The sequence below is a fragment of the Anser brachyrhynchus genome (genome assembly GCF_964034855.1).
Source record: "Anser brachyrhynchus genome assembly, chromosome: 1".
Classification (NCBI taxonomy): domain Eukaryota; kingdom Metazoa; phylum Chordata; class Aves; order Anseriformes; family Anatidae; genus Anser; species Anser brachyrhynchus.
The window spans coordinates 58,090,217-58,116,959 of NC_137694.1; the positions used below are offsets into that span (position 1 = coordinate 58,090,217).

A 26,743-nucleotide genomic window follows, 5' to 3' on the forward strand; every position below is an offset into this window, starting at 1 on the left:
TCACCTTCCCAAAGCTGGCGGCATTAACAGGTTGCGTGTCATTTTTCTCACAGAAGTCCAAGTAATGCATGTAGAGAGCACTTCGAGGAATGCAAACACCTTCTGCAATCTCATAGTTCTCCTCCAGCCTTAAAAAGCAAATATCAAACAGAGAAAACTGCAAGTATGTTGGATGTACAGTTAATGGTGTGCAAAGCTGTATCTCTAAGACCAAACTCTACAGCTTCTGCTCATCTACTAAATTTTCACTACTCTGTTCTTAAGTGTTCCTTCCAATTCACTTCCATAAAGCTTGCTTGCTTAATTTGGCTGGTGCTTGCTATCAAATATATAGATTGTGAGTTCTCAGAGGCAACTGAAGATTAACACAACAGGATATTGGACTGTAACCATGCCCCAACGTGCTCTTTTCTGGAAAAAATAAACTAGCAATCTGTTATATCCTAAAAGCATCTAGCAATAAACAAATTTAAGTACAACTATTGAACAACAACAAACATTCACTGAGGGGCAGCATTCTCTCATCTTTACAGGACAGGTCACCATTGGTTCGTGACACTTTTCACTCATGTCCAGCTGCCAAAATCCTTACCTGGAGGAAGCATACATGGCTAAAGAAAGTTACTTGTAAATAGTGAAGAATGTGCACAAAATTGTGTCTCTACAATGTTTTATCACTATCGCTGATTAACTAAGTTTGAAAAATCAAGAGTCTTATCTGCTGAATGCAGTAGTGAAATAACATCCTCGTTTGCCTTGGAGAAATGGTTATCATTCATGCCCACATGCAAACACACAACTACAATTTTTTTAATTATGTGTCAAATACATGAATAGGTAAATGCTTCATGTTTAAAATTTGAAATTACACTCTTCATAAGTCTATAGATTACAAGAATTCCTTTGAAATTATATTCTTCTGATTGCTGACCCAAACAATTTCTAGAGCTATTTACGGACACACCTAACTGTAAAACCATAATCTTGTCACCCATGGTATCACTCGTGCTTTTAAGTTACAAGTGTGCTCATCTGCCTTGCTGTCTGGGAGAAGAAGGTGTGTGCAACTTCCTCTTAAACATCTTAGAAAAGTAACATATTTTCAGAAAACTCCAATTTTTACAGTAAATAGTCCCCTTGGATTTGACAACTGTACAATACCTTTCCAAATATCTAGTTTTTCTCTTTCTTTGCCTTTTCCAAGACCTACCCTTCCTCCATTTCAGTTATCATGATCATTCGCGACTGCAAACTATTTTAATAAGATATCCGGCTAGATGAATGGAATCAGTTTGTATGGGCAACATCTATTCTTCCTTGGTTTCTACAGGAATATCATCACGGCATCTTTCCTCAAATTCATAGCGCTTTAACAAAACCTTCTTTCAAAACCTGGAGAGTTCGTTTGTATACTATAGCTGCTAATTGGAATGTCAGCTTCCGTGACCAAGACAGGACAGAAAGAAAAGCAGTTAATTATTTCTCTTCATATCTGATGAATTTTTCTCTTTTTCTCCTCTCTTTCACAGAGAGTCATTAGTCTGACACTGAACAATGCTCCATTATACCTGAACTTTTTTTAATGATCAAAAAAACCATCTTGCTCCACTTCTTTTATTTTCCTGTCTTTTATTTAACAACTTTATCATGTTTTGAATTCAGCTTCATTCTACAGTGCTGTAGAAAGATAATGAACTCAATCCTCTACCTAACAAATCACTATCAGAAATAATGTATATATAACATTTTAAATATCCTAATAAAGCCATGTGAAATCCGGTAGTTCAAAATGAGACCTTTTGTACCACTACAGTATAGCAATAAAACCCTAATCCTTCTACAGGAATGACGATTTCATCTGTCCCCATTACTGTTTCCCCCTTTATACTTATATACTACTAGATTAAATGAGATTATTCTATAGCAGAGTCGTGTCCATGGTGTTAATTGTTAGACTTATTTTTAGATATGAAGGCAACAGAACAACTGTGATGTTACCAATGCTAATTACATAAAGGATTCTAGAACAGATTAATTTTGATGCACTATAATTATTTCTGTGAAACTACTTATCTTGGGAGAATCCATTAACCAGCAGTGGTTTACTTTTCTGTTTTTTACTTCATTTTAGGCATGTTGAAGAAAAAAAAAAAGTTTTGTTGACTTCATCTTCACAACACTGTTACTATTCAGAGCACCTATACTGTAAGCCACCAAACTGCACGGACTTAGGGTCTCTGCTTTGAATAATACTGTATTGAGAGAATCAGATGTATGCACACATATACACATACACACACTCACCCTAAAATGAGGTAAAATAAAGTTTCACACTTACAGTTTCGTCAACCAGCTCACCAGAGAAATAATCACAAACATTTTAGAGCCAAGCGTTTAGCAAGCTGTAGCTTTACAGATAATAATGAACACAGGAATAAGGGATAAGCACAGGATACTAGGTATTTCTATATTCACACCTTAACAGTTAAATTCAGGCTGGTGTAGGTTCCCTAATTAGTATGTATTTTGCAATAATGCTACATTTACCTGGCCTTTCCATTCATTTTTTTTTTTGTCATCAGTGAAACTAAACAAAAAAACAAAACAAACAAACAAAAAAACACCCAACCATCATTCCTAATTCCAGGCAAAGGATATTTAGCCAGGCTGACAGTCATCCAGGCACACTTCTGGCATCTTCAGCTAATCCTCATTTAAGGTATTCAATCTACCTTCTCCTTTGAAGAGGCATAGGCATCAAGGATAGACCCCACGGGACTGGTGTCGTTCACTTTTTTCAGTAAGATGTCAGACAAGAAATAACTAATAGAAGCAATGGCAATATGGACCACGTGACCAAAAAATTACATTTTTCCCTTATGTCTTGCTTCACTTTCCCTGCTATTTTCCTCCTCTTCTTTTTCTTTGCTACTGACATTTCCTCTGTTTGTGTTCTCCACTGCTCCTTGCATTCATTTTCCTACAAATGATAGTAGCATCTCACAATAAAAATGTAATAAGCTTTAATTTGGCAGACACCAGACAAAGGAGACAAATGTCATGCTTCCATTTGCCAGAAAAAGGCAAATTCTGTACCTTACCCTGAAATCCGGTCAATAATTTACCTCACCACTTCTATCACTTGAATCTTGCCAAGAGATTCCTGAAAGAGGGTGGGACACCCAAGGCATGTTCAAGTAAACTTCATCTTTTGTCTGTCTTGACTGTGCAAAAACTTGGTCAGGATCCTGAGCAGGCAAAACTGTCAAATGAGAAAAGCCAAATCTACAGAAAGCACTCAGTGCAGCTTTTGTACAGTGCTGACCACAATAATTTACCAACTCATGGGTTGCTAGGTGCTACCACTGTACAAATAACCTGATGCTAATGTGTCTGGTTTTCCAGAAGAGTGGAAACTCGACATCTTCACACAAAGCAAGCTTCCTACTTTATAGCACTTTGATCACAATGTTTGAGCTTCTGATTTTATTTAGTGTATCAAATGCAATAGCACAGTTCCTCCAGGCAACACCAATTCAAAGCTGCAATATGGAGGAAGAAAACCATATAGAAACCATGAGAAAACTGTTCTGCGGTACAGCTACTAAGCTGGCAAACTATTACCTGTAGGTCTACTAACAAATGAGCAAATCATATAATTCAGTTTAACACCAGCTAAAGAAATTAAACTTAAGAACGCTTTCATTGCTTTCTGTTTTATTTTTGGATGGAAAATCGAATGAGAGAAATTGCAGATGCTCCAGAAGACTCAAAAGGGAAAAGGTCTAAACCTAAAGGGGTAAGAAACATTAACACAACAGACAGGTATTAAGCCAATCCACTGGCAAGGGGAAAGAGAATATGATGTAAGCAGCCTTTTTCACCCCCCCCCCCAAAAAATCTAGTATTCTATTGCAAACACCACTGAATGAGTACTAGCGTGCACACTGCATTCCAGCAGGGCTCAATATCCCAGGAGTTTAGGGATTTACTAACCTTTATGACTGAGGAAGCTTGAAAGTATTTGGCAAAAACCTGTTTACAGTATTTGCATGTTTTCTTTTGGGAACAGTATCACTGGCATGTTCTAATTAACTGACTTCTTGGCTACTATGCTATTTGCTCCCGTGGAAAAGACTCTTAACTGACTCTACTGCAAAATAAACACTGTTCTGAATTTGGGCCTGGAAAGCCCTGCCTGCTCTTTCATTTTAGCTAGATTGATCTTTCTTATCTTGTTTGAACTGTATTGGAGTTGTTTGGGTGAATAATAAAAAATAATAAAATACACTTATGACATTTGACTATTATTTTACTACATTTTTTCTCAGTAGTCACTCCCCTCCTCTATTCACATTTCTTGAACTTCTGAAAAATAGTACTTTGGTGATATAAAAACGTACAAAGAAGCAATGGCTCAGAACTAAGTTCTTTTATTTATATTTGCATATCTCAGTATTTGTACTGAAAGCGTCTAAAAGTTTAGCACAAAGGAACACTGAATACTTGCAACAACATATTCTCAATCCTACAGATTTTTTTTTTAATCTAAAATTTAACTGATCAACTTTAAAGAGAAGATACATTAAGTTATTTGAATATCCTTAACTGAATGGATTATTCTTTCATGTTTATTCAGTTAGGTTTCCCAAGGGGCTGACAGAAGCAAAAAAAAAAATTTGCTAACATTGTCTTAAAAATAATAATAATAAAAAAAGGCAAACTTTTTTTTGCCCCAAATATTTTTTTTTAATCAAACAACAACAACAACAAACTAAGAGAACTACTTACAGGTGAAGCAAAGGCTTTTATTTAAAAGACTCAAAGCAAGCTAAAGAGTATGGGGCTTCACATAGCATGCTCTGAGGCTTGGCAGATTTCTCTGTAACAGAGCTCCGTTCTGCCAGATACAAGGAACCTCCTGGAAGATATTTAATCACTTGCAATACTAAGAAAGCTAAAGCAGAATTAAAACCCTAAACAAAGTGAAAAGTCACCAAAAGTTTAAGAGATGATCTATGGAAAAAGATGTCAGAACTATGTGCAATGTTACAGATTGTACAACTAAAAATACTTCTGTAAATTACAGCAAAGAGCACGTGTTCATTTTCCATAGCATAGTAGATTGAGTTACAAACTTTCCTCCCCTAATCTTTCCCCTCTCCTTCTCTCTTCCTAATCACCCATCTTTTTAAATAAGTACATTTGTAAAAGGATTTTGACAAATGAATAAAACCTCAAACTCTCTTCTTTTGTCATCTTCAATATTAAATTTCAGAGATCTCATTTTATTAAAACAGTCAGTAAAGGTGGCTTCATCACACTGAATCAATCATTTCTTGAACAAAATTCTCAGAATTAGTCTTCTTTTTTTGGAATAAATATAACAAAAATGACAAACCACAAATTATCAGCTGGCAAGGTGGCAAACAAATATATCAACTTGGTTTTCTAAACTGTATCAGCGTTTCCCTAAGTTCAATCAAATCTCATATAAGTAAGAAACATTTGTTGAGAAATGTTATACAGGACGCTAATAAGCGGTCTATATACATACAGTGAACATATCTTTAGAACTCTCTAAGATGTCCGAGATCTCTATTCACTTCTGATGGAAAAAAGGGTAAGGAAAAACGCTAACAGGTTGTCTTGATTTTTTTTTTTTTAAGGCATCTTACCATTGCAGGGTAGCTGGAGTTGAGTGTGGTTTCGATGCTCTATTATTTTCTTTTTCCTCATCTGTTAAGAAACAAAAGAATACTATGTAATTTCAGTAAGAATTGCTTGGGCATTTGTGAACTGGTAAGGGATTATCTGACCACAAATTTTCTCAAGTGTCAAAGCTTTCCCAAAATATTGGCTAAAGCGTGGAAATGTAAACAATGATGCTCCCTAAGCTAGTATCTGCAAATACTGCTTCAGGCAATAAAGCTTGCAAACATCACTGACAGCAAGAGCACGGTGGTGCAAAGGAATGATGACATTGGAAAGCATAAGTTTATATGAAAGAGCGAGGATCTTGGACCTCTAGCAACATGTCAGAATAAAAAATTATAATAATAATAATTAAAAAAAACATCTTTCACCTGCTTTAAGAGAACAGCTGCCTTATCCAAGCTGCCTTTTCCTTACATTTACATTAGGTACGGCATTTAACCTAACAGGGTTCATCCGCTGTTGTGATCTTATTGCATGACATACACTAAGTGTTTGTAAATTCACAATGCTTAATAAAAAATAAAGTTAAAAGCATTCTATAACAGTTTATTTCATTTGAGATATTTTTTTCTGATATTATTGCCCATTAGCTGTTTCCCAGTGTAACTCTTTGATTTGCTGACTTTCCAAAAAGCTTAATAAAAGCTTAATAAAGAGAATGAAAATAAAACTGCTTTAAAATACTGGACTTCTGCTGGTTCATATTAGTTCTTTTGAAAAATTTAAAAATACATATAGAATAATTCTTATTAAACTGTGATTTGCAAAGCATATAAAACATTCCTAAATGTAAGCTGAGAGTCTGAAGCACAATCCGTTTCTTCAGAAAGTAATTCTATAGAAAACACTGTTGTTTTAAGCAGTTGGCTATTTTTACAACTTTGTCCCCAGTTAAAGCACTAAGTTTTGATACCTAAACGAGGTAAACCACTGCATCTGTACACCATGCTGCAAGACTCATTTCTTCATGCTGTTAATTTTTAGAAGTAGCTTAAGTCAGCCTTTAGGACGCTGAATCTTAAGGCAGGCAGAGTATCTCCTCAGACTACCAGAGCCCTCTGGGAGGCCTTTTGTGCAGTCCCAAGAACTGGCACGCAGAAATAAAACCCGGCTTCAGAAAACGCTGTCTCCAGCCCTCACGCCACAATACTTCTTCCATTACATACAGGGCAACTTGTGTTAACTGAACGTCCTTTAGCCTGTGAGGCCGGGCCCTGAATGTCAGGAAAATCCAGATTTACAGTTATCCACAGACACTGGGGCTGCCCCTCTTCTCCATCTGCATGACAATAGGCCTCTAATTATTGGACCGCACACTCCTTCCCTGCCTTTCAGGGGCCCCGCTTTTATTCAGCCCAAAGGACCAACATACACATATCAAATCACTTTTAAATTGTGTTTTTCATTTGTTTTTCCTAAACAAATGGTCTGCGTGCAACAAACCTTCGGCACACAGGGCTTGAATGCCGAGTGGCCACGGCTGCCGCAGGCTGCTTGAAAACAGCCCCCGGCCTTGCCGGCGGCAGGACAAACGCCTTCTCCTAGTGGGAGACACAGCTGCGCAGCACAGATTGAAACCACTGGGTGGATAAAATAATCGGGGCCATCCCTTCGCCCAACACCTACTGTTTTGATCTTCTCACCCTTAACTGACAGCACAAACACCCTAAGGAAGAGCGTGCCTTCCCTGCGGGGTGGCTTGGGGAGGAGGCGGTGGCCACGTCTGCCCTGCTCTGTGGTGGGAAGTGCTTTCGGGGTTGCATTCAGGGTTTTCCAAAAAGCAGGGGTTGAGGGAGCCCTGTGTGGGCTATCTCCCACCCATCAGGGAGGGTGAGCTCCCACGGCTGGTGGGGAAAGCTCCATGGGGCTGATGGGAGGCAGGAGGCCTGCCCAGAGTGCGGCACAGCCCTGTACCACTCTGCTTGCTGCAGCCTCCCCACCTAAAATAGGGCTAAAACAGGCAGCAGGGCTGGGAGGGATTTAGAGGAGCCATGGCAGCTCCACAGGCATGGAGGCTGCAGCAGCTTCACCCACAGGCCAGGCCTGCTAAGGCCCTGTGGGTCTTCCAACTGGTCCTGAGGTAAAAGTGAAAGGGAACTACTTAGGAAAGTTTTGTCTCAGCAAAGTGTTGTGGGCAGTAAAATGCTGGCTGGATGGGGGAGTTCCCCCTGCTTTAGTAATGGAAATTACGGCTGGCAGCTGTGGGAGTGGGCAGGCCTGTCAAATAGGGACAGGAATGGGTCTGTGATGGTGGGAAGTTGCCAGGCTGCTGCTGGTTCCCCTAAGAGAAGGCACTGCAGCAGCCTTTCCACAGACCGTAGCATTTTTTGACCTGTGACGTTACAGGAGGGAGATGTCACAGGGATATACAGCAACTGAAGCCTCTGACTGTGTGTCAGCAGCGTGTGGGGGGCCCTCTCCTCATCCTGGGTGGGGAAACTGCTAGGGAGACACAGATCAAAAGGGCTGGGCACCACTGATCTAAATAAGGTGAGGCCATCCTAAACTGCCTCTGGCTTGTGAAACCAGGAGGCACTACTGCCCCCCTTCCCCACCTGGAATAAAACTTTGATTACCTTTCTTGATTTAAAGGGGCTAGCATGCAAATGTACATTATTAAATGGCTTTCATCTACACTAACTAGATTTAATCTTCTGCATATATGAAACTCTATCAGACATCAAATCAATACCCAAATTATACGATGTTAGAATCTCTACACGTCTTCCATCCCTCCCCCTGTTATTTTTCACTCTCATTAAGACCTGTGAGCAGGTGTTTTACCTAAACCCCTGTCAGACACCATAAGCTATCCATACTCAGCTCCTTACATGTAGATATTTGTTTTAACCAGAAAAATTGACAATAAGATTATAAACTACCATTTAACCCTCCTCCTCAGGTATGTCTTTTTCATGGGGATCCTTCTTTAAGACTCTTCAGCAAACTCCAATAATTGTCCTACGATATACCAAGTAGGAGAATGATGGACTTTGAAAATTTTCAAAAATGTTCTTTGAGCATATTTTCCATGAAAATATTTACCCAGTGAGCAACTGGATTTTCAACACAACTCAAATGTTCACAGTTAATGCACATCTCCCCCAGAATCAAGCCTTTGTAAAAGAATACAGAACTTTTTTGTTTTAAAACAATGGATCATCTGTTAGACAAATTGTTTCTCATTTTCACTAGGTTTTGGCTAAAATATTTATTTTTAGAAAACCTTCACTGTTTTATTAAATATACGGAAAGAATTGTACATGGTATTAGAATGGAAGGGACCTAGAAATACAAACTTTTAGTACCACATATAAAAGCATATTATTCTGCCTTATATAGTTTAAAGATATAATCTCATCAGATAATTGACTAGTAATAAACAATAAATATCCCCATTCCTTGTATTTTAGGTGAAAGCAGGACAACTAATGGTTTCCCTACTGAGCAGGAAATGTTTTGTGTAACTCTTGACTCAGGTCTGATTCCAGATCTATTTTGTACAACATGAAAGAGAATGAATGCTATTTTCTCTTACTTTTTTTTTTGTCATTTTATCAGAACCCTTCGCAGCAACACTGTAGATTAAAATGAAACAATTGCCTTTAAAATTCAGTACATCTAAAACCAGACCTATTTGGTAAAGAAAAGAAAAAATGACACTGAAAAGAAGTCTTGCTTCAGGACACTGTCAAAGACAGTTTCTTGAGTACAGCTAACAATTCTTCTGTGACAAATGCAAAAGGACGTGAAGTCATCAGGAAAATTCCAGGTCCTCATGCACAACTGTAGGTATTCACACATATAGTAGCCACACAGACAAATCCAAAGGAGCTATATTCAGCACCTCTTAAGCACGCTGCTTTAAACACAGCAAGTGGAACATCCACAAAGTGAAGACCCTGCATTAGTACACATTTTTCTCAAATGTTGATATTAGTCTCTGTCATAAGTAAAGTGGAGTTAAACCTCTGCATTCCACTGTGGGGATAATAAAAGTGTCCTGTACTTTCCAGTGCTGTTTGTATAAGTCTCAGAGAACCCCTGAGGAGCTAATACAGTATTCGTAGCTTTATCTGGATAAAATCCTTCAATAACTTCAGGTAGTTCCACATCTTTTAGATGAATAGCCCCTTCCTCTGTAGCCCCTGCAAACCAGGTTCTGACTGTTCTCAAGAGTGATTTGTCCCTTGCCAAAATGAATTAAGTGATAGTAAGAAGCTGCCTTACCTCTTACTTTCAGGCTCATTAGCATGTATTCTATGCTTCAGAAATAGTGTTTCGCCTTTTTTTTTTTTTAAGCCCTCTGAGAAGCATGTGGGCATAGTTATAATTGAGTAGGTATGATTGGGAAATAAAGAATTTTCCACAAGGACAATTTCAACAAAATCAATTAGTGTATTGTTTAAGAAATATATTTTTTCCAATGGGGGGAAAAAACAGGTTTAGTTCAAACAAAAAAAGAAACTATTGGATAAACATTGTTTCAACCAGTTTGAACACTGATTTTAAACTCTCCTTTTGAAGTGCAAAAAGTAGTATGAATCTTTTTTTTTTCCTCTTATGAATTGTCTATACATTTACATTTCTAAATGTGCAAAAAATTTGGACAAGCAGCCCTTCCACTTCATCATGTAAAATTATGACTTCTCCCACAGAAAACTGAAGTTGAAACTCACAATCCTTGAATCACATTCTTTCACACCCTTGTTTCATTTTTGGAGAATCTTGCTCAACACAGTATACAGAAGAAGTTTTTTCTTTTAAATATTACATGCGAGGTTGTACTATGCCCTTTTCCTGTTGGTCTTTTGACTAACATGTAGAGTGTAGAAGTGGTAGAAGGAGAAATATTTAGAAAACTGGAAACTGAAATAAAATTATTGTTGAATTTTTATATTGGAATGAAAATGCTGTTTTAGGACAGGGCATAAAAGGTCCCGGGAGGGTAAGAAGTGTCCCAGAAAGCAGCAAGACAATGGGAATCCACAGCAACAAGTCATTACTTCACAATGTAGTGCAGGTTCAATAGGCCTGGAGGTCAGGGGGAACATGGAAGAAAGACCTCTGCAGCCCAATGTTTGGATGGTTCTATACTCCACATGTAGAAAAGGAGGCCAGCAAAACTATCGCTCTTGTCCTAAAACCCTATGAACTGTAAAAATATCTAGGAGAGTAAGTATGATACTGTGTAAGAAATCAGTGGATATCCTCATAGTCTTCCTTAATGGATGCATGCCCCCTCCACCCCTCCAAAACAAAGAAACAACAAACAAAACAAAATAAAACAAAACAAAACCCATATTTTCTCTGGTAGAGTCCAGCCAATAAGTACCTAGTGTATTTAGAGGAAAAGAGAAAACAAACAAACAGAAACTAAGAGTTCAAGAGAAAGATGGATGATCCCTTTTTTTGGCTGCAGACAAAAACCTGGAACTCCCTTGACAACAGTAATTTTGACCACTGTTCTGAGGAATTCAAATAGGGTCACATAGGTTTTCTCAAAACATTTTGCCTCCTGCTGCTTAAAAGTGTATGACAGAGGCTGGACAAAGACTGACATGGAGGTTTGGAAACTTCCTGGTTGGTGTGTGGGCACTGTTAGAGAAATGTTAGAAAGAACTCAAGGACTGGAAACCACGTAACACGATGCTTCCCGAGGCAAAGTAGATGCTGCTACTTTGTTCTGGATTTCACAGATTACTGTGATAATTTCACAGATTCTTGCTGTTGGGTAAATGGCTTAGTTTTCTTTCCTCTTTCTTCTCTGCCTCTTCCCCCTCACTCCCAAAAATAAGGATGACATTTCAGGTAGATTAATTCTCTGATCTGCACCGCAAAAACGCTGCTATCAGTGCAAAGGAAGCAGTTGAAAGAGCTGGATATAAGAAGGAAGCTAGATTAAATCAACTCTCTCATTTGGGCTTCAATGATATAATGTGATAGTTCATTTGTCACACAAATTGTGGGATAATTCGTTTATGTATTTGTTTTGTCAGCTCTACGTTTGCTGCCTTTCATTATATTCACTCGCCCCGTAATTTTAGTGACATGAAACAGAACGAACAGCCATCTTATTTTCTCAGTACTGCCTACTGAAATACCTTCTCTTAGTCACACTTGCTGAGCCACACAGGACCAATTCTTACTGTCCTTCAGGATGTGAAAGTTTTTCCATGCATGCACTCAAAACTATAAGCACATTATAACAAACTGCCACTAGTTTTGATACAACCTGTTTGGGGTAACAGATCTAGAACAAAACACAGATGTGGACTTACAGAATTAAATCATGTGTGTTGTTGCATTTTTTTTTTAGTTAATTAGTTTGGTTAATATAGCTAATGGTGCTAAATAACTGCAATGATAATACTGTCTTGAACTGAGTCTAAGGAAAAGCTCACTAAGATCAATAGGATCAAATCCTGAATTCAGACTCCATTAAGAATCTGAAGTCACGTCTCATTCATTACAGGTTATTTCTGTCACATTCTTAGTAGCATGAAACAGGGTAAAATGAATTTAATGTCTCACAGGTTCTCATAAAATGCAACTTAACAAGTATGTGCTATTTGATTTTCACTACAATCTGCTGATTCCTTACTTTTTAAAATCAAAAAATAACACCACGAAAAAACAAACCTGTCAAATTTTGTTGTCTTTGAGGATTCTTTTCTGCCATTCTTAGCTTTGGAGTCATGAATAAATATCATGCTTTTAACACTTTCTATCTTTGCAGAAGAGATATTTTTTCAAAAGAGACCCATGGACAAAAAAAAGAGCAGGATCCCAACACGGAAAATTCTGTGATCTAAAACTTTATACTGCAAGGCATGTAATTTTATAGTGACATCAAAGTAGTTAAATGCCAGAGAATGTAAAAAGGGACATAAGACATTTAAGATGTGATTAAAAATATGTTTGATAAACTTATGTGCTTGTATGTTATAAATACAGATGTCTTTCTGAATTAAAGAATCCATTCTGCATTAATATCTTGTGACAAAGTAACCTAGGAAGTATGGAGATGAAAACTAACATTGCTTTAGTCAAATTAAATAAAATAGAAATTGAATAAAAGTAAAATTAAAAGATAAACTAAAAACTGCATTACAATTTTAAAAAGAAACAATTTGGATACTTAAATGTATTTGGAGATATCTTTAGTTACCTGTACTTAAAAAATCAAGATCTAAAGTTATTATAACTAGAAGAATGAGAAAAAACAGCTATTGTAAAAACAGCTAGATTTAGAATTGTTTCTTCTCAATAACTAAAGAGAAAGCAACATCAGGATTCATTTATTTATTTTTAATCTGATTTTTTAATTCTTAATTTAAAGATTTTATATGTGTGATTCAATATAGTAGCATTGAACAAGAGCACAATTCTTCCTGTATTTCAGCCTCACGGTGTTCGCTAGAGAAAAGCGAAACAGATGGGTTTACCCCTGAGCTAATACTAACAGCACATTTTAGAGGTCATCCAAACTTTATTCAGGGACATGCAAATTCTTCTGGATGTTTTAACTGATAGATAGCATTGCTTCCTTGTAAATAATGGGAAGTAACCGATATCCCAGCAAAAACATTCATAAAACTACTGGATGTGTCGGTGAGTTGACTCTTCAAACTACCTAATAACAAAAATATTACGAGGATGTGGCAGCATATATAGCAGGAAATTAGCACTCGGATACTTTTACACGCACTTTAAATTAATGAAAAGCTACTTACTTTCATCGTTAGAAACATTCCCCAGAGAGGTGTGACTGGAATAACGTTTGTTTTCACTTTCATTGAGACATCGTTCAATCCAACTCTCTGCAAAACAACAAAATTACTCTTCTTTTGTGTTTGTCTTTGCATCGAAAATAAACTTCCAATACACAAGACTAAATAGAGCACTGGTTTTCAACAGATGGTCTTGTGTAGCATTTCTGTTTAAACATGTTCAGTCAGAGGTTCTTTAGCAGAAAAATCCTTTCTTGCTTTCAGACTCAGATGTTCCCTTTTTTTCTTTTTTTTTTTTGGTGTTTTCTGTTTCTTCTCTTTTCTTTTTTTCTTTTAAACAGGGGCTGAAATGCTTCCGTGCACATAATAAAATTCTTTAGGATATCCGCTCTACTCCCATCACATGCCGCATTAAAAAAAAATAATTATTTCATGTGGGAAACTGAAATGCACAAACTACATTAACTTCTAAGTCTTAGTCTGGCAAAGACATATGTACCTGAGTATTTCCACTGCTTTTGCAAGGATGGTTTGCATGTGTAAAATCAATCATTCATGTGAATTTTTGTTACAGCGGAGCTCAAACTGTGCTTGCTGAAGCCCAGTCTGAGACTCTACCGAGATCTTTTCCAGGTTGGTACGAGCCCCAGGTACCGTTCCAGGAGCTGTCAAACTACTTGAGCGCTTGTCATTCCTCAGTAAGTGCTCAACTGCTCCTTTCCTCCCTCTTTTCTCATTTCCTATTTATTACACACACACACACACAGAGTCAGATGAGGCACAGTATTAAATTGATTCAACTCTGCCGTTCCTCTTCTGGAAGCTATAACACGCATCCCCTGATGGTTTTAGAGGATGCACCAGGCTCAATGGAATTTACTGTTACAGGTCTTCAGGGCAAAAGTCACACCTTCCTAGGTGTCTCCTTGGACAACGTATGAAATATGAGTCCTTGGGTTTGCCTGGAATCCCTGGATAATGCTACGATAAACTGACCCCCCTTGTAAGATTATTGTTCAAGGGCAGACACATGGGCAGAGGTAGGCTTATATTCACAGGGCTCACTGTGGTCAAAGCAAGAAAAGGAAGGGATAGGTGGAAAGGCTGCAAGGTAACCCCACAACAAGAAACAACCCCACAGAGCAAAGAAACACACAAGAAGTAAGGGGAAACATGCCTCACTGTCAGCAAACTGCTAGAGGCAGAGATACCTTCAAAGGGATAGAAATGGATGCAGATTACTTTCCATAGGCATGTCAGGCTACCTGCACAGAGCAGGCAGGCCATGAGAAAGCCCACGGCAGCGGCAGGTGTGAAGAGACGGCAAAAGCACAATCTCTTGCAGAAGCTGTCTGTGCAGTTTATAGAAGGTAGCAGTGGGTACCACATCATTTCAGCAGTAGATACCAATAAATTAATACACGGACACTCAAGGCTGAATATGTCATGTAAACAAAAATGCTTTTTGTACCCCCAGACAGTCGCACAAACGTGTGTATTCCCCTTTGCACACACTGTGCTGCCACACAAACAAAAAGGCATCGTGTCTGAGCAGGAATTCAGGAAGGGCTTGGTGAGAGCACTTGGGTGCGGTTTTCCAGGCCAGGCCTTCAGGCCCAGGTACAGCTGCTCTGTGTGTTCGCGGTGTCCAAGCTGCACAAGAGAGGCCATGGGAGCTCCAGGCCATTCCCTGCCCCTGTTTGATGGCCCACATGCCCTCAGCAGGAGCACATCTTCCTCAGTTCGCCATCAAACCTCCCTGTGCCGACAGAGCCTCACAACCACACTGCCTCCTCCCCGTAGCCTGGCCCTTTGAGGTGCGGCAGATATCCTGCACTTCCCTGATGATCAGCCAGAATAACTCTGGTTGTCCATGGATTTGTCAGGATATTTCTTTTCCCATTTAATTCAACATGGCCTTGTATAAAACTCACCTTTGCTGACACCGCAACTTAAAACTTACCAGGAAAGCCTATGCTGTCTAACCTGCTCCTGCATAGCTATTAACCCCCAAGCCTGCTGGGAATCCAGTGCTGAGGTTTTCCCTCCTCACGCTGCTCAGCTGCTTTGGCTGGAGTTGTACCACCCCCTTGTCCAAGAGCCAACACAACAACACAGCCGCTCCGTGCCAGATTTCCTTTACTGCCCTAAAAGCGAACTAATAACATCTCTCCACCCCTGTTTTAGTACCATAAGCTAGAGGGCAGGATCTTGGATCTTCACACATCGCTATGAGGTGAAGAGAAACCTGCTGCAGAGAATAACACCAGAGAGCGGTGCAAGAAGCCTTGAGAAAGGTTACCCTACCTCCTCCTCCTCCTTTCAGTGCGCAGCCATGGCCGTACATAATTCCCTTGGCTCCGAGCCCAGCTGCAGGGAGCACAAGCAAAGGCGGCTGCCATTAGCGCCAAGGAGAGACCGATGCCCAGCTCTGCCCTTTTTTTTCCTCCCGGCACCAAGAGCTGGGAAGCTGGGACTCATCCTCTTCCCTTGGCAGCAGGGAACTGGCAGCAGCCATCTTTAGTCACGTTCCCTGCCTAAGTAGTAGAAATAAAGTTTTTAGGCATTGTTTACAGCGCTTTTCTGGTCACCATCCTTGTTCACATGCTGTCTCCGATAACTGCATATACACCCCTTTTTGTCGGTAAGGAAGGGAGTTTACACTGCAAGCTATAACGCCTCTGGAGTAGGGCATGGTTACGGTTTAATTATGTGCTGCAACTACTTTGGTCCTGAATCACCCCAGTTCAGCTCGCTGCAGCCTGAGTCTGGCTTTGTCTTTGTGGCCTTGCATTTAAATAGCTGATAGAAATTCTTCAGGCCTGAAAAGATACATGACCTGTCTGGCAGCAAAGAATGAAGAAAACTAACTCTTTTGAGTGAAAATGTCAGGGAGTTTATGGCAAATTTGTCAAATTATTTGGCAGATGACAAAATGTGACAACACCAACTAGCTCTTTAAAGGCTGTATTCTCATAAACCAAGTGATGTAAGTATAAGTAAACAAGTATTCTAAGAAATTCCTTCAATAAATAAGTAGATATTTTTTACTGCTTGTATAAAAAGAAAAGTTTTTACAAAGCTTTTAACTCCCAATATTAATAAGAATGCCCTCAGACATTAAAAGAAAATATAACCGGTCTTGTTGAAATTGAAAATATTCCCTTCAGGAGCCCACAGATGCCAGACATGGTAGCACCTCACTTGAAAAAAAAAAAAAAGAGCAAATAAAATATAAAGCCAACATTGTCTGATTTTTAGAAGTTCTCTCAGAGCTAATAACATTGCCACAGCATAATGAAGCCACTGGGTAGAGCCCCGTGCACACCAAGCACTCTTGTCCTCACCACTCAGGTGCACAACCTGACTGCAGTCAGAGCTACCCGTAGCATCTATAGACTGAGGTTTCATTACTTGCTGCTAAGGCTGATGCCAATCACACACTACTTTAGAAAGGAATGGTTACACGGTATGGAAGTTTTTATATGATTAGAGCCCAAATAATCGCTTTTAGTCTCTCCAGCTTCTCATAGATAGGATTTCATATGGGAACAGTCACAGAGTCATAGAGTAGGGTTCAGACAGTGATTAAGCAGAAGTGCATTATCAGACTTGGTAACAATGACGGGTCATTAAAACAACATGAAGAAAACCCAAATATCTGTGGGTAGTGCCTGTGAGAGCAGAAGAGAGCCCTGTGCCTCACAGGGCATATTTTCCCTCACCGTGCTTTCAGTGGATCACATCCTATGGCATTTCTCCTCCCTGCTCCCTGGGACTCCTTCCCACCCTGAGCCCCAGCATACTGTACCCTCAGTCATACCGGCACAATGGTTTGAGCCAGGATCAGCACTAGCTAAAAAACATCTGGGCAAAAGTAATTAATTAATTAATATACAGTAATAAAATGTAGTGTAGTCATACACTGACAACTCTGTACTGTTATGCTGTATGGAGACTATTACAATCTTATTAGCAAAGAATGCAAATTAGGTGTATTTAATGGCATTTTGAAGATAGACCTTTAAATACTATAACAACTATTTAATTTTGCAAGGATCAAAAGTGAATCATAATGAAGCACACAACTATGTCCCTCAGCCACTGAATGAAAATAAATTATATATTTTGCAGGGTTCCAACATGAAGGAAAAGAGAAGATTAGTCAAATTACAGTAATTTTTCCAGTGTCAATTTTCTTACAAAATAGTTTGAGAATAATCATGACACAAACAAAAAAAATAAATTGCTCACAATGATCTGGTGAAGGATGGATTTTTAAAAAAGCTTGTGGAACTATTTCTGGCCCTCCTTTGCCCTCTTCTCTTTTTGGTCCTAATCTTCCCAAGCCTGACAAATCCACTGAGCCTCAGGCATGAGAATATTTCCATTAAATGTGTCCACCAATACTTTTAACTACAAAAGTTTAAACTTGACCTGTTTTTAGGAGCTGGCAGAGCAGAAGCCTGCACGACATTTCCTCGTCCCCACCGGTCACCAAGGCTCTTCTCTTCATCCTGACAAACATATTTGTATTTAGGTGGTGCTTCAACACCGAACTGGAATGGAAGGCCTGGGGACGCCCCAGGATAGAAGCAAGCACATGAGAGCTTCTCAAGGGCAGGAGCTTCCATGAACTATCAGGAAAGAGAAGCAAGAACTTTTTTTTTTTTTTTTAATAGATCTTTGACAAATTGGTTGGACAAATGATCTCCTTCAGAAAAAGGACTTTGTTCCTGGAAGACACCTCTGAAAGGCCTTCTCCCTACAGAGCTTCATTTGAGGGGAGAGAATACAGCAGTGAGGCCTGCATATTGACTGTTTAATGAGATAATTGCTCTGTCTTGTTTGTATAATGATTATTGGCTTAAGATATCTGCAGCCCAGAGGAGGAAAAAAAAGCCACAAGCATTATGTCTCCTATGTATGCCTGGCCATAGCAAGAGCAGCACGAAGGCCACCTGGGTGCTACGATGCAGTGGGGAAGAGGAGCTGGGCCTGGTGGCAGCCAGTGATGATTTCTGCAGCTGCTGTGCTGTACTGCCAGGAGAGCCGAGTGTTTCTGCAGCATGAGTGTCCCTCATGCTAATCACAGCCCCTCCTGGCCTTTGAGAGCCACCACGTCCTGCTCAGCCCCGAGCAGGATGGGGGAAGCAGCTGGAGGAGCTGTGTGGCGCAGCTGGGAGGTGAGCGCGTGCCCTGCACCAAAGCCAATGGATGCAGCCTGGCGGGCGGGCGTGTGTGCATCTTGAAGGCAGGTTAAGAGATTTTATGGAGTAAATGAAACTCTGTAGTCATCGAATTTGAGCTGCATTTCGCCTCACCTCTTAGCGCTACATAGCTACATGAATAGCTATTTTTTACTGAAATTGTGCTAGATGAAAATACCTATGTTCTAGAAAGATAGACGAGGCTTCTGGTAATCACAGTTATCATAGTTTGCACAGTCACCGAGCACTTATTTCACCATGGCCCCAGCAAGTTGCACAGGCATCCCTCTCATAAGCCCTCAGCTCTAGATCAGCTCCCATACTCCAGATATTAAAGCAGTTTGCCAACAAGCATGACAGCTTACTTTGTGCTCTGCAAAGGGACCAGGATTTCTTCTACAAAAATTCACTTGACACTGAAATAGAACTACCTTTGGAAAAAGAAATATAGATTTGCTGGACCCAGACTACTACCTGAGCCGTGTACCAACTTGGATGGCACAGCTGTGAGTCAGACTCCTGTTTATTCAGGGCCACTGCTGTCATTTTCCCCCCAGTTTCTTAAGGAAGATGTGGAAAAAAAAATAGAAAATGTGAGCAAAGTTATACAAAAATATAGGCAACGCAATCACAAAGGGACCACAAAGCTTTTGTGTATTTACAAGAGATCTTATTGAAAAAATGAATACTCAGATGCGATGACAGACATAATTTTACAGCTCCTCTGTCAGAGGAGAAACTCCTCTCATGCATACGGAGTCTCAACACCCGCCCGGAGTTACTTGTTTGTTGCTCTCCGAGGGAAGAGTTACTCATCTCTTCCTGCAGCATCTCTTTGCCAAGCATCAGTATTGAGCTGGCCAGCAGTGCTGCTTAGCTGCTCATCTGACCTGGTAGGCCAAAGGGGAGGATTGCAAAGAGCAGATTTAGCAGGTGAAAGCTACACCTGAGATAGTTCAAGGGTCTAACTGAAGGTCATTGAACCTCCCATTCCTAGTGTGGAGCTGATGAGATAATATTCTATGCTTTTTAGGAAAACCCCCACCACCCTGATAGCTTTTTCTATCATCTGTCTCCAAAGAAATGCTGAGGTCTGCATGATACATCAAGGCTTTTTTCTGTAGAGATTGTCTTGCTGAATATAGTCTGAAACACGCCACCACCTGACAAACCCTTCACTCTTGCCGTCTCTATTGCACCATTGCTATGGACAGAAAACTTTAAACCTCTGCAGCTGTTGAATTTAATTCAGTACCATCAGAACAACCTATCTGCTTTGAGCATCTCTCAGAGTGCTGCAAATCTAATCTCTGACCAGGTCTCTAAATACTATTGCCATATGAATTATAGTAAAGCAAAAAAATGAACCAATACATACGTATTTTCTCTGATGCAAATGAGACCTATACCTAATAATTCTTCAGCGTCTTGGATCAATTGGTCATATCAACTCGGAAAACATACCAGAAGTTTAAAAACAGTCTCTTGACAGCAAAAGAGACTAGCTCTTTCTGTCAGGGGTAATGATTAGGAGATAAAACAGAAGTCTGACCATCACAGGATTGAAAGCCTGCTCTAGTACCTGCTGCACATGATGCCTGCTATGACTAGAAGCAGGATTCATGTTCTGAATCCCCCCAATGCCTCACAGTGCAGCACTCTGGTTATTCGTACATCTGCCACCTGAGAAGCATAACCCTGCTAGAGTAGTGTGAGGGCTGATTGCAGCAGCATGTTCAAAGCTTTTAAAGAACCTACTTGAATGAAAGCAAAGAAAGATCACCTTCTCTCTGAAATCTCAATCCACTGTAAAACCAAGACCTGAGAAAGATCTCCTACTCTAGCCCCTGCACAATGTTATAAGCAACTGAACACCAGTAACATGACAGGGCTTGGCAGCCACTGGCTCCCATGGAGGGTGTTAAACTCACCAAAATCGGCTAAAATTAAGCAGAACAAGCTATTAAGAACAGCTAATCAAACACACTGGGATTTTCTAAGCTTTAGGCTTTACTAGATGATGTAACCTCTCTCCTCTCCACTGGCAAATGAAAAGTTTGTAAGACCAAGAGGGCTGTCTTCCAAACACTGTTCCCGCTCATTTCTCTATCGCTTAGACACTGCTGTTCACAGAACAGCTCCTCTTTGACTGCTGAGGTAGACCTGCCACACAGAGCCTCGATTTTCTCCTCGGTGCCTCATTTTTTGCTGTCGCCTGGCAGGGCATGTATCCTTCAGTCAGTGAGTGCGAGCTGTCAGGAGCATCTTTAAACTCCACAGGAGTGGAGTCCTCAGTGTCCTCCTTGGTCCTACATAGCCATCTCCTGTCCTTCCAAGAGACCTGCTCCTCAGGGATGACAGTAACACATGGCCTTAGTGCAGATGGTAGAGTTGCTACCCTGACAAGCTGCCAGATACCTTGGCGTTTTGTTTGCTATTCTAACTTTATTTCGCTTCCAACAGGGCAAAATGTCGGGTGCTCTTGTTGCAGTCATTCCTTTTGTTCTCATTTCTTGGCATGCAGTTCTCTTGGAACTATTTCAGGGTTAATGGACATTGGTCCAGGGCACTTACTAGACATTGGCATGGATGGTTTAGTTCTTTTTCCTGGAGTCATGATTCTGGTAAAGCATCGTGAGATATGCCATGATATCGTAAGAAAGCAAAAAATGATTTTCTTGGATCTCTGGGAGCTCTTTTTTTTTTTTGTTTTGCCTGGTGTATGCTCCTAGTTCTCATCTTCCCGCTAACCCATTTGGTAAGGTACATTAAAAAAATTGGCATTCTCTGTTTAAACTGATAAGCAGAAAGCACCACAGTTCATCTTTTAACCCATCTAGAAAACATGGATATGAAAACTGCAATTTATGAAACGTTGCTTTCTTCTTATGCTGTGTACTATGCAGAAGTTCAGCTAAATGTGATCAATTCATTTAAGTACTACATCAACAGGACATAATATTCCTCATTAAGAAGATGCATCTTTAATGTAGATCAAGACAGTTATAAATCCTAGAATATGAGATTTCTCCGCACGTCGATACTGGATCAGACAGGACTTCTGAAGTGCTACGTGTTCCCTTCGTTGGGACCACATGTCATATTGCTACCAACTGAGTATGCACGTTAATTGGGAGTAGCCTTTTCTCTCTCCTGGTCAAACACACATGCTGTCTATCATCATTCCTTCAAAAGTAATTTTCACCAGACCAGTAGTTAACACTTGTTCTTTGCTTTGTCAGGGTCATTCCTCATTTAACAGGGAAGAGACCTCACCCAAACCAATTTCAGTCCAGTGACACTTCCTCACTTTCACTTGAGGTCATTTAAGCTAATGACACCAGTACCTGACCAGTTCAGCTTTTCCAGGGCACATAGTTCACATGGCTGTGCAACGTATAGCAGATCTTATCATCAGTAGGATGATCACACATATTGTGAGCTTTCCAAGCACCAATTCTCTGTACAGCAAAGCATACTTGATGCTTCCTCAGCACGATGAGTTGTAGAGCTTCAGTCCTTCGGGGTCTGCTGCATGAAGCGATATCAATGCTATCGTTGTCTCCAATTTACCCACAATGTTTCCTTCCAAGAAAACCCAGACATGCCTCTTGGCTGCTTCCAGTCCTATTCTCTTCCAAAAAGAAGTACAGGGCTTCTTGGTGCCCGTTTTGCCCCAGATTTCACCAAGTTCTTATGCTATGCAATTAAGGTGAGGCACATTAGAGAGCTCATCAGATGAGGGCCGTCACTTCTGCGTAACTAACTCAATGTCTCCTACCCTACAATGGGAGCTGGCCTCTGCTCGCTAGCTGTCTGGGTTAAACGTTCCCTGCTGCTACCATGGTCCCTCAGCTCACCAGCGTGCATGAGAAGACATGGAGTCCTCAAACCCTTAGTTCAGCTCTGCTTCACCAGTGCAGGGGGTTGGTCATTTGTCTCAACAGGGGAACCTGGGACTCGGCAAGAAACGGGATCTGCACCTGGTACTCGAGAAATGCTTCCCTCTGCCACAGGGGCTGATGGACAAGCCAACGTGGCACAGAAGTGGTAGTACATCAGTAAGACAGGCCCACAAAGGTGACAAAACAACAAGACGTGAGACATGGGTGGGAGATACAGGAGGTATTGTCTGTGGGGCTCCAGGATGTGAGAGAAGGAGGAGAAGGATGGTTGCTGGAGAGGAGGTGAAAAAGAAAAGGAAGCAAAAGAATGAATAGCAAAGAAAAGGACGTGGTCAAAAATAAAGGGAGGGAGGGAAGAAAGTAACTATAGAGAAGAGAGTTTTAGAAAATGGGGAGCAAAGAGGTCAGACACCAAAGGAATAGGACTACAGTAAATATTTCTCATCAGAAATGGAGTCCAGTCAGGAAGATTAAAAGATCAGGAGAAAAAGACAGACAGACGCACATGTGCAGAGAAAACCCACAGCAGTAAGAAAGAGACAAGCACTTGACTGAAGAAGTGAGTAAATCAAGGGAAAGAGATACTATTTATAGAAGTTGAGAGCACTTTTCCCCACTTTATGCACATCTATTCCAAATCTAGCAGCCGCTCACTACTGCCAAAGGATGCAGCCATTACATTACTCACAACCATTTTGTGAGCAGATACAGCTCTAACCAGGGAGAAACAAATAATGAGCACTGTTTCTTTCAGCTCTCAAAGTGCACCCAGAGAATATCTGCATGCCAAAATTAGCAGAGATGGGTACCTTACAGAACTAACCTGTGTATATAGAGCAAGCATTTGGGGCTATTAAGTTTACAGCCCAGATAAGCTCAGAAAGTCTTCGCTCCGTCCCAAAGCGCCTAGACTTACAGTTAAACCTTGTATGAATTTAGCTCCTTTGACACTGTCTCTTCCCTCCCCTTAGAAAGTACTATGAAACTAGACCAGTGCTTTTAAAACTAGGAGCCTGGCTTTTCTGAGAAGCCTCCAGTCTCCTCTGAACAATATGCAAAGCAAACTCAGGGAGGGAACATGAGAAAAAAAGAGAAGTCTTCTTTCCTCCTCCTTTTTTTTTTTGCCTAAGACTCACCAAAACAAGAGTCTAGTATTGAATATTCAGCACTGAATACTAACTGCTCAATAGATGGTCTGTTTGCAGAGCTCAAAGTGGAAATGACCCAGCAAGGAGGAGAGGTGAACACACTGCTCCATCCATGTGATTAAAATGCTCTGCAAATGCAATCCTCCCCAGTTCTCCCCACCTCTTTTCAATGGAGGCCATTTGCTGCCCCTACCACAACTCATTTAAAAAAATGTTTGCATTAGAGGGGCCCCTGCACAAGTATTGTCCGTGTGGCTCTGTGCTTAGGAGAGGAATGTTAGCTCCAACGTTGGGAAACCTGCGCTAGGCGGCACATCCGACCAGCGGGACCTGCTACTGCCAACACTTGGGAGAAAGGGGAAGCAGAGGAGCAGAGCAGCCTGCACGAGGGTGTCCCTGTTCTCAGCCTGCTTGAGGCATGGAGCAAATCTCACCTCGCTCCACAGCGGACCTTGGAGGTCTCTTTTCAGCACCCCTCCTCTGAGCCAGTGCCCATTGCCACCCCTGATGCTGAAGCCCAGAAGCAGCCGCCTTTAATGGACACCAGATGCGTGTTGCAGACCTGTCGTACACCGTGCGGGAGATCCTGCTTCGGCTCTCGTGTCATGCTTGCACCCTGCGGGGCAAAGCCCCTTCCCTTTAGCCACAGCGTGAGCCGATGGACCTGGGAAAAACCCACTGCATGAGCTGGCACGTCCTGTCACGGGGCTGCACGCCGCTGCTGTGCCCAGACTTACAGCAGAACTCTGTGTCCACATTTCTTTGTTTGCACCTCTTTTTTATGGTGTCTGTTAGGCTACTGAAACTTGAGGAGCAGACAGGATTTTGTTTCCCCATGCTGCTTAGGTTCTGTATGGGGTAGAGACATTTTACTTTCCTCTGAGCATTGGAGATGGCAACAGCTAGAGCAGAGTACCTGCAAGCTATGCTACAAAAAACTAACAACATTAAACATTCATTTGCTTAAACAGGACATCCTGACACATGTTTAGGGTTAAATCACACAAGTCAGGTTGTTGAGGATCTTTTTTTCCTCTGAAGGTAAGATTGGGTCTACTTCCTCTGACCATCCAGGAATTTTATTCAACAAATGACCTGTTTCTGCAAGATCCTAGCGTATCAGCAAAACACACAGCCTTTCTTGCCTGTCCTCTGATACGGGGTAGCTTTTAGTCTTCTGCAGCAGGATGTGCCTTCGTTACAGGGTACTGGAAAACATCATGGTTTGTGGAAAGGATGTTCTGTGGGGCCTTTTGAAATAGGTTTGCACTGCTGTCACCACGGGGGACCAGAGTCCAGGACACAGGTGGTCTCCCCCAGCACTGGATGCCCAGCTCGTGAGACCCCCCTGGTGAAACAGGCTCCCCCTCCACACCGCCCTTCCTCAGCTGCAGCCGAGGTTGTCCCAGCTCCTCCGAAATAGTTCAGCAAGTAGCAGCATTGTAAGGAAAGCAAGCAAGCAACAACAACAATACACGTTACTCCTTTATCTTTGCATTTAGTGGTGTCCATATTTACATTTGGCTTTTTCCACTGCTGATTCCCCTTGCCACTGCACTTTTTTTTTTTTTTTTGTACTACTTTACAAGCTTAGCGCAAGCCAGAACTGAATTTACAGATCTATAAAAGAACAGGAAGCTCATACCTGTTACAGAGAAAATGGTAATTACACTGTTTGGTTGACTTAGGGGTCTCATTTGCAAACGTACATGCAGGTAAGATGTTTTTGTGCAATGAATTCAGTGTATCGCATCTACAAGTCTTGCCCCAAGTAGCCAAGCCAGTGAAAACAGCTGCACTGAAGAAAATAGGATGAAGGAAGCCTGACAGCATTACTCTAACCAGGAAAAGTTTAAGAAGAGAAGAAAACGAAGGTGAGCACAAGTAGTTTTACGTCTACTGACTGCGTGCCTGGGGAAGCCAGCCTGCTGCTCTGAACTTAACGCCCCTCTCTCCGCGCGCCGCACGTTTCAGCGAATCGCTCTTTCGCAGGCTGCTCCAGCTATCCGAAATGTTTTGTTTCCCATTACCATAATATTTGGGGTCCTGCGCAAAAATGCTCAGGATAAGCCACTAATTAATTACGAGCCTGTCACTCGTAGCTGCGAGTTGACTGCTCGGTTGCTGTAACAAATTCAGTTTAGAGAAATTAAGTTCACTTACCAATAAAAGGCAACAAAGTGCGTAACTGCAGCTGAAGTGAAGGAAACGAGACGGCGCTGAGCCCTGCGTTTCAGTCTTGAGGCAATTTAAGCTACAAATGAGCTTTTTCTTCATTACTGGGTGCAGCAAGAGCCAGGGCTCTATTTAACCCTCTCCACCTTTCTGATTTCAAGTTTATCAGACAGCCCAGGATATATAACCCAACCTGTTATTTATACACAGGGAATGAAAGCGGGGCTCTTGCAGCAAGCCTGTGCCACTCAGCCCCGTTTCTGACACCAGTTAGTATTTCACCTCTGATAAACCGCTCCTGGGGCTAGCCTCCTGGGAGAAAATAAGTGGGAATAAAGGCAGGACAGGGCTGCCGGTTATGCCAGGGAAATAGAGGCAATTAGGTTATTGCTCACTCACGGCCGTAAGCAGGGCTCATTACAGCTAACCCCATGCACCTGCCCTTCCCGAGGCACACACTTCAACAGGTGCTTCCCTCCCTCGTGGGAAGAAGTCGCGGGATCGGGAGCCATCTCCAACAGCAAACTGTTTTAAACACCCACAAAAACTCTCCTGCACATGTGCACAATTCTGTAGGAACTAACGGATGCGTGTAAACATCATTTTAATACAGAAACAACAACAAAAAATCACGGCGGAGGCCTCCACTGCCTTCATCGTCACCGTGTACTCTTCCTTCCTGCTCTTGCTATCTATGGGATCGCTCAGCCATCAAATATCCTTTATGCGATCCATCTCCCTAACCCGAGTGTTAGCAATGCAATCCCCTCGGCCGCTGGGCCGCCGGGCTCCAGCAGGGCCAGACCGTGCGGGGCATTCATTTTCAGACACAATGAAACAAACGGAAAATCCAG

The 26,743-nt window shown here is 41.2% G+C and overlaps 1 protein-coding gene across 6 annotated transcripts in view; it reads right to left on the reverse strand.

The window, feature by feature from the left end:
- Positions 1 to 26,743, reverse strand: part of RFX4 (regulatory factor X4) — a 102,589-nt gene that overhangs the window by 62,686 nt on the left and 13,160 nt on the right. For 5 of the 6 annotated variants that reach the window (XM_080575758.1, XM_080575760.1, XM_080575757.1 and 2 more), the window contains exons 2-4: positions 13,455 to 13,541; positions 5,679 to 5,739; positions 5 to 128 (exon numbers count right to left, since the gene is read on the reverse strand). In XM_080575758.1, coding sequence (XP_080431884.1) covers positions 5 to 128; positions 5,679 to 5,739; positions 13,455 to 13,541 — 272 coding nt within the window. Of the gene's footprint in view, positions 1 to 4; positions 158 to 5,678; positions 5,740 to 13,454; positions 13,542 to 26,743 lie in introns of those variants that run through there. The other variant, XM_080575759.1, reaches the window with a different exon arrangement.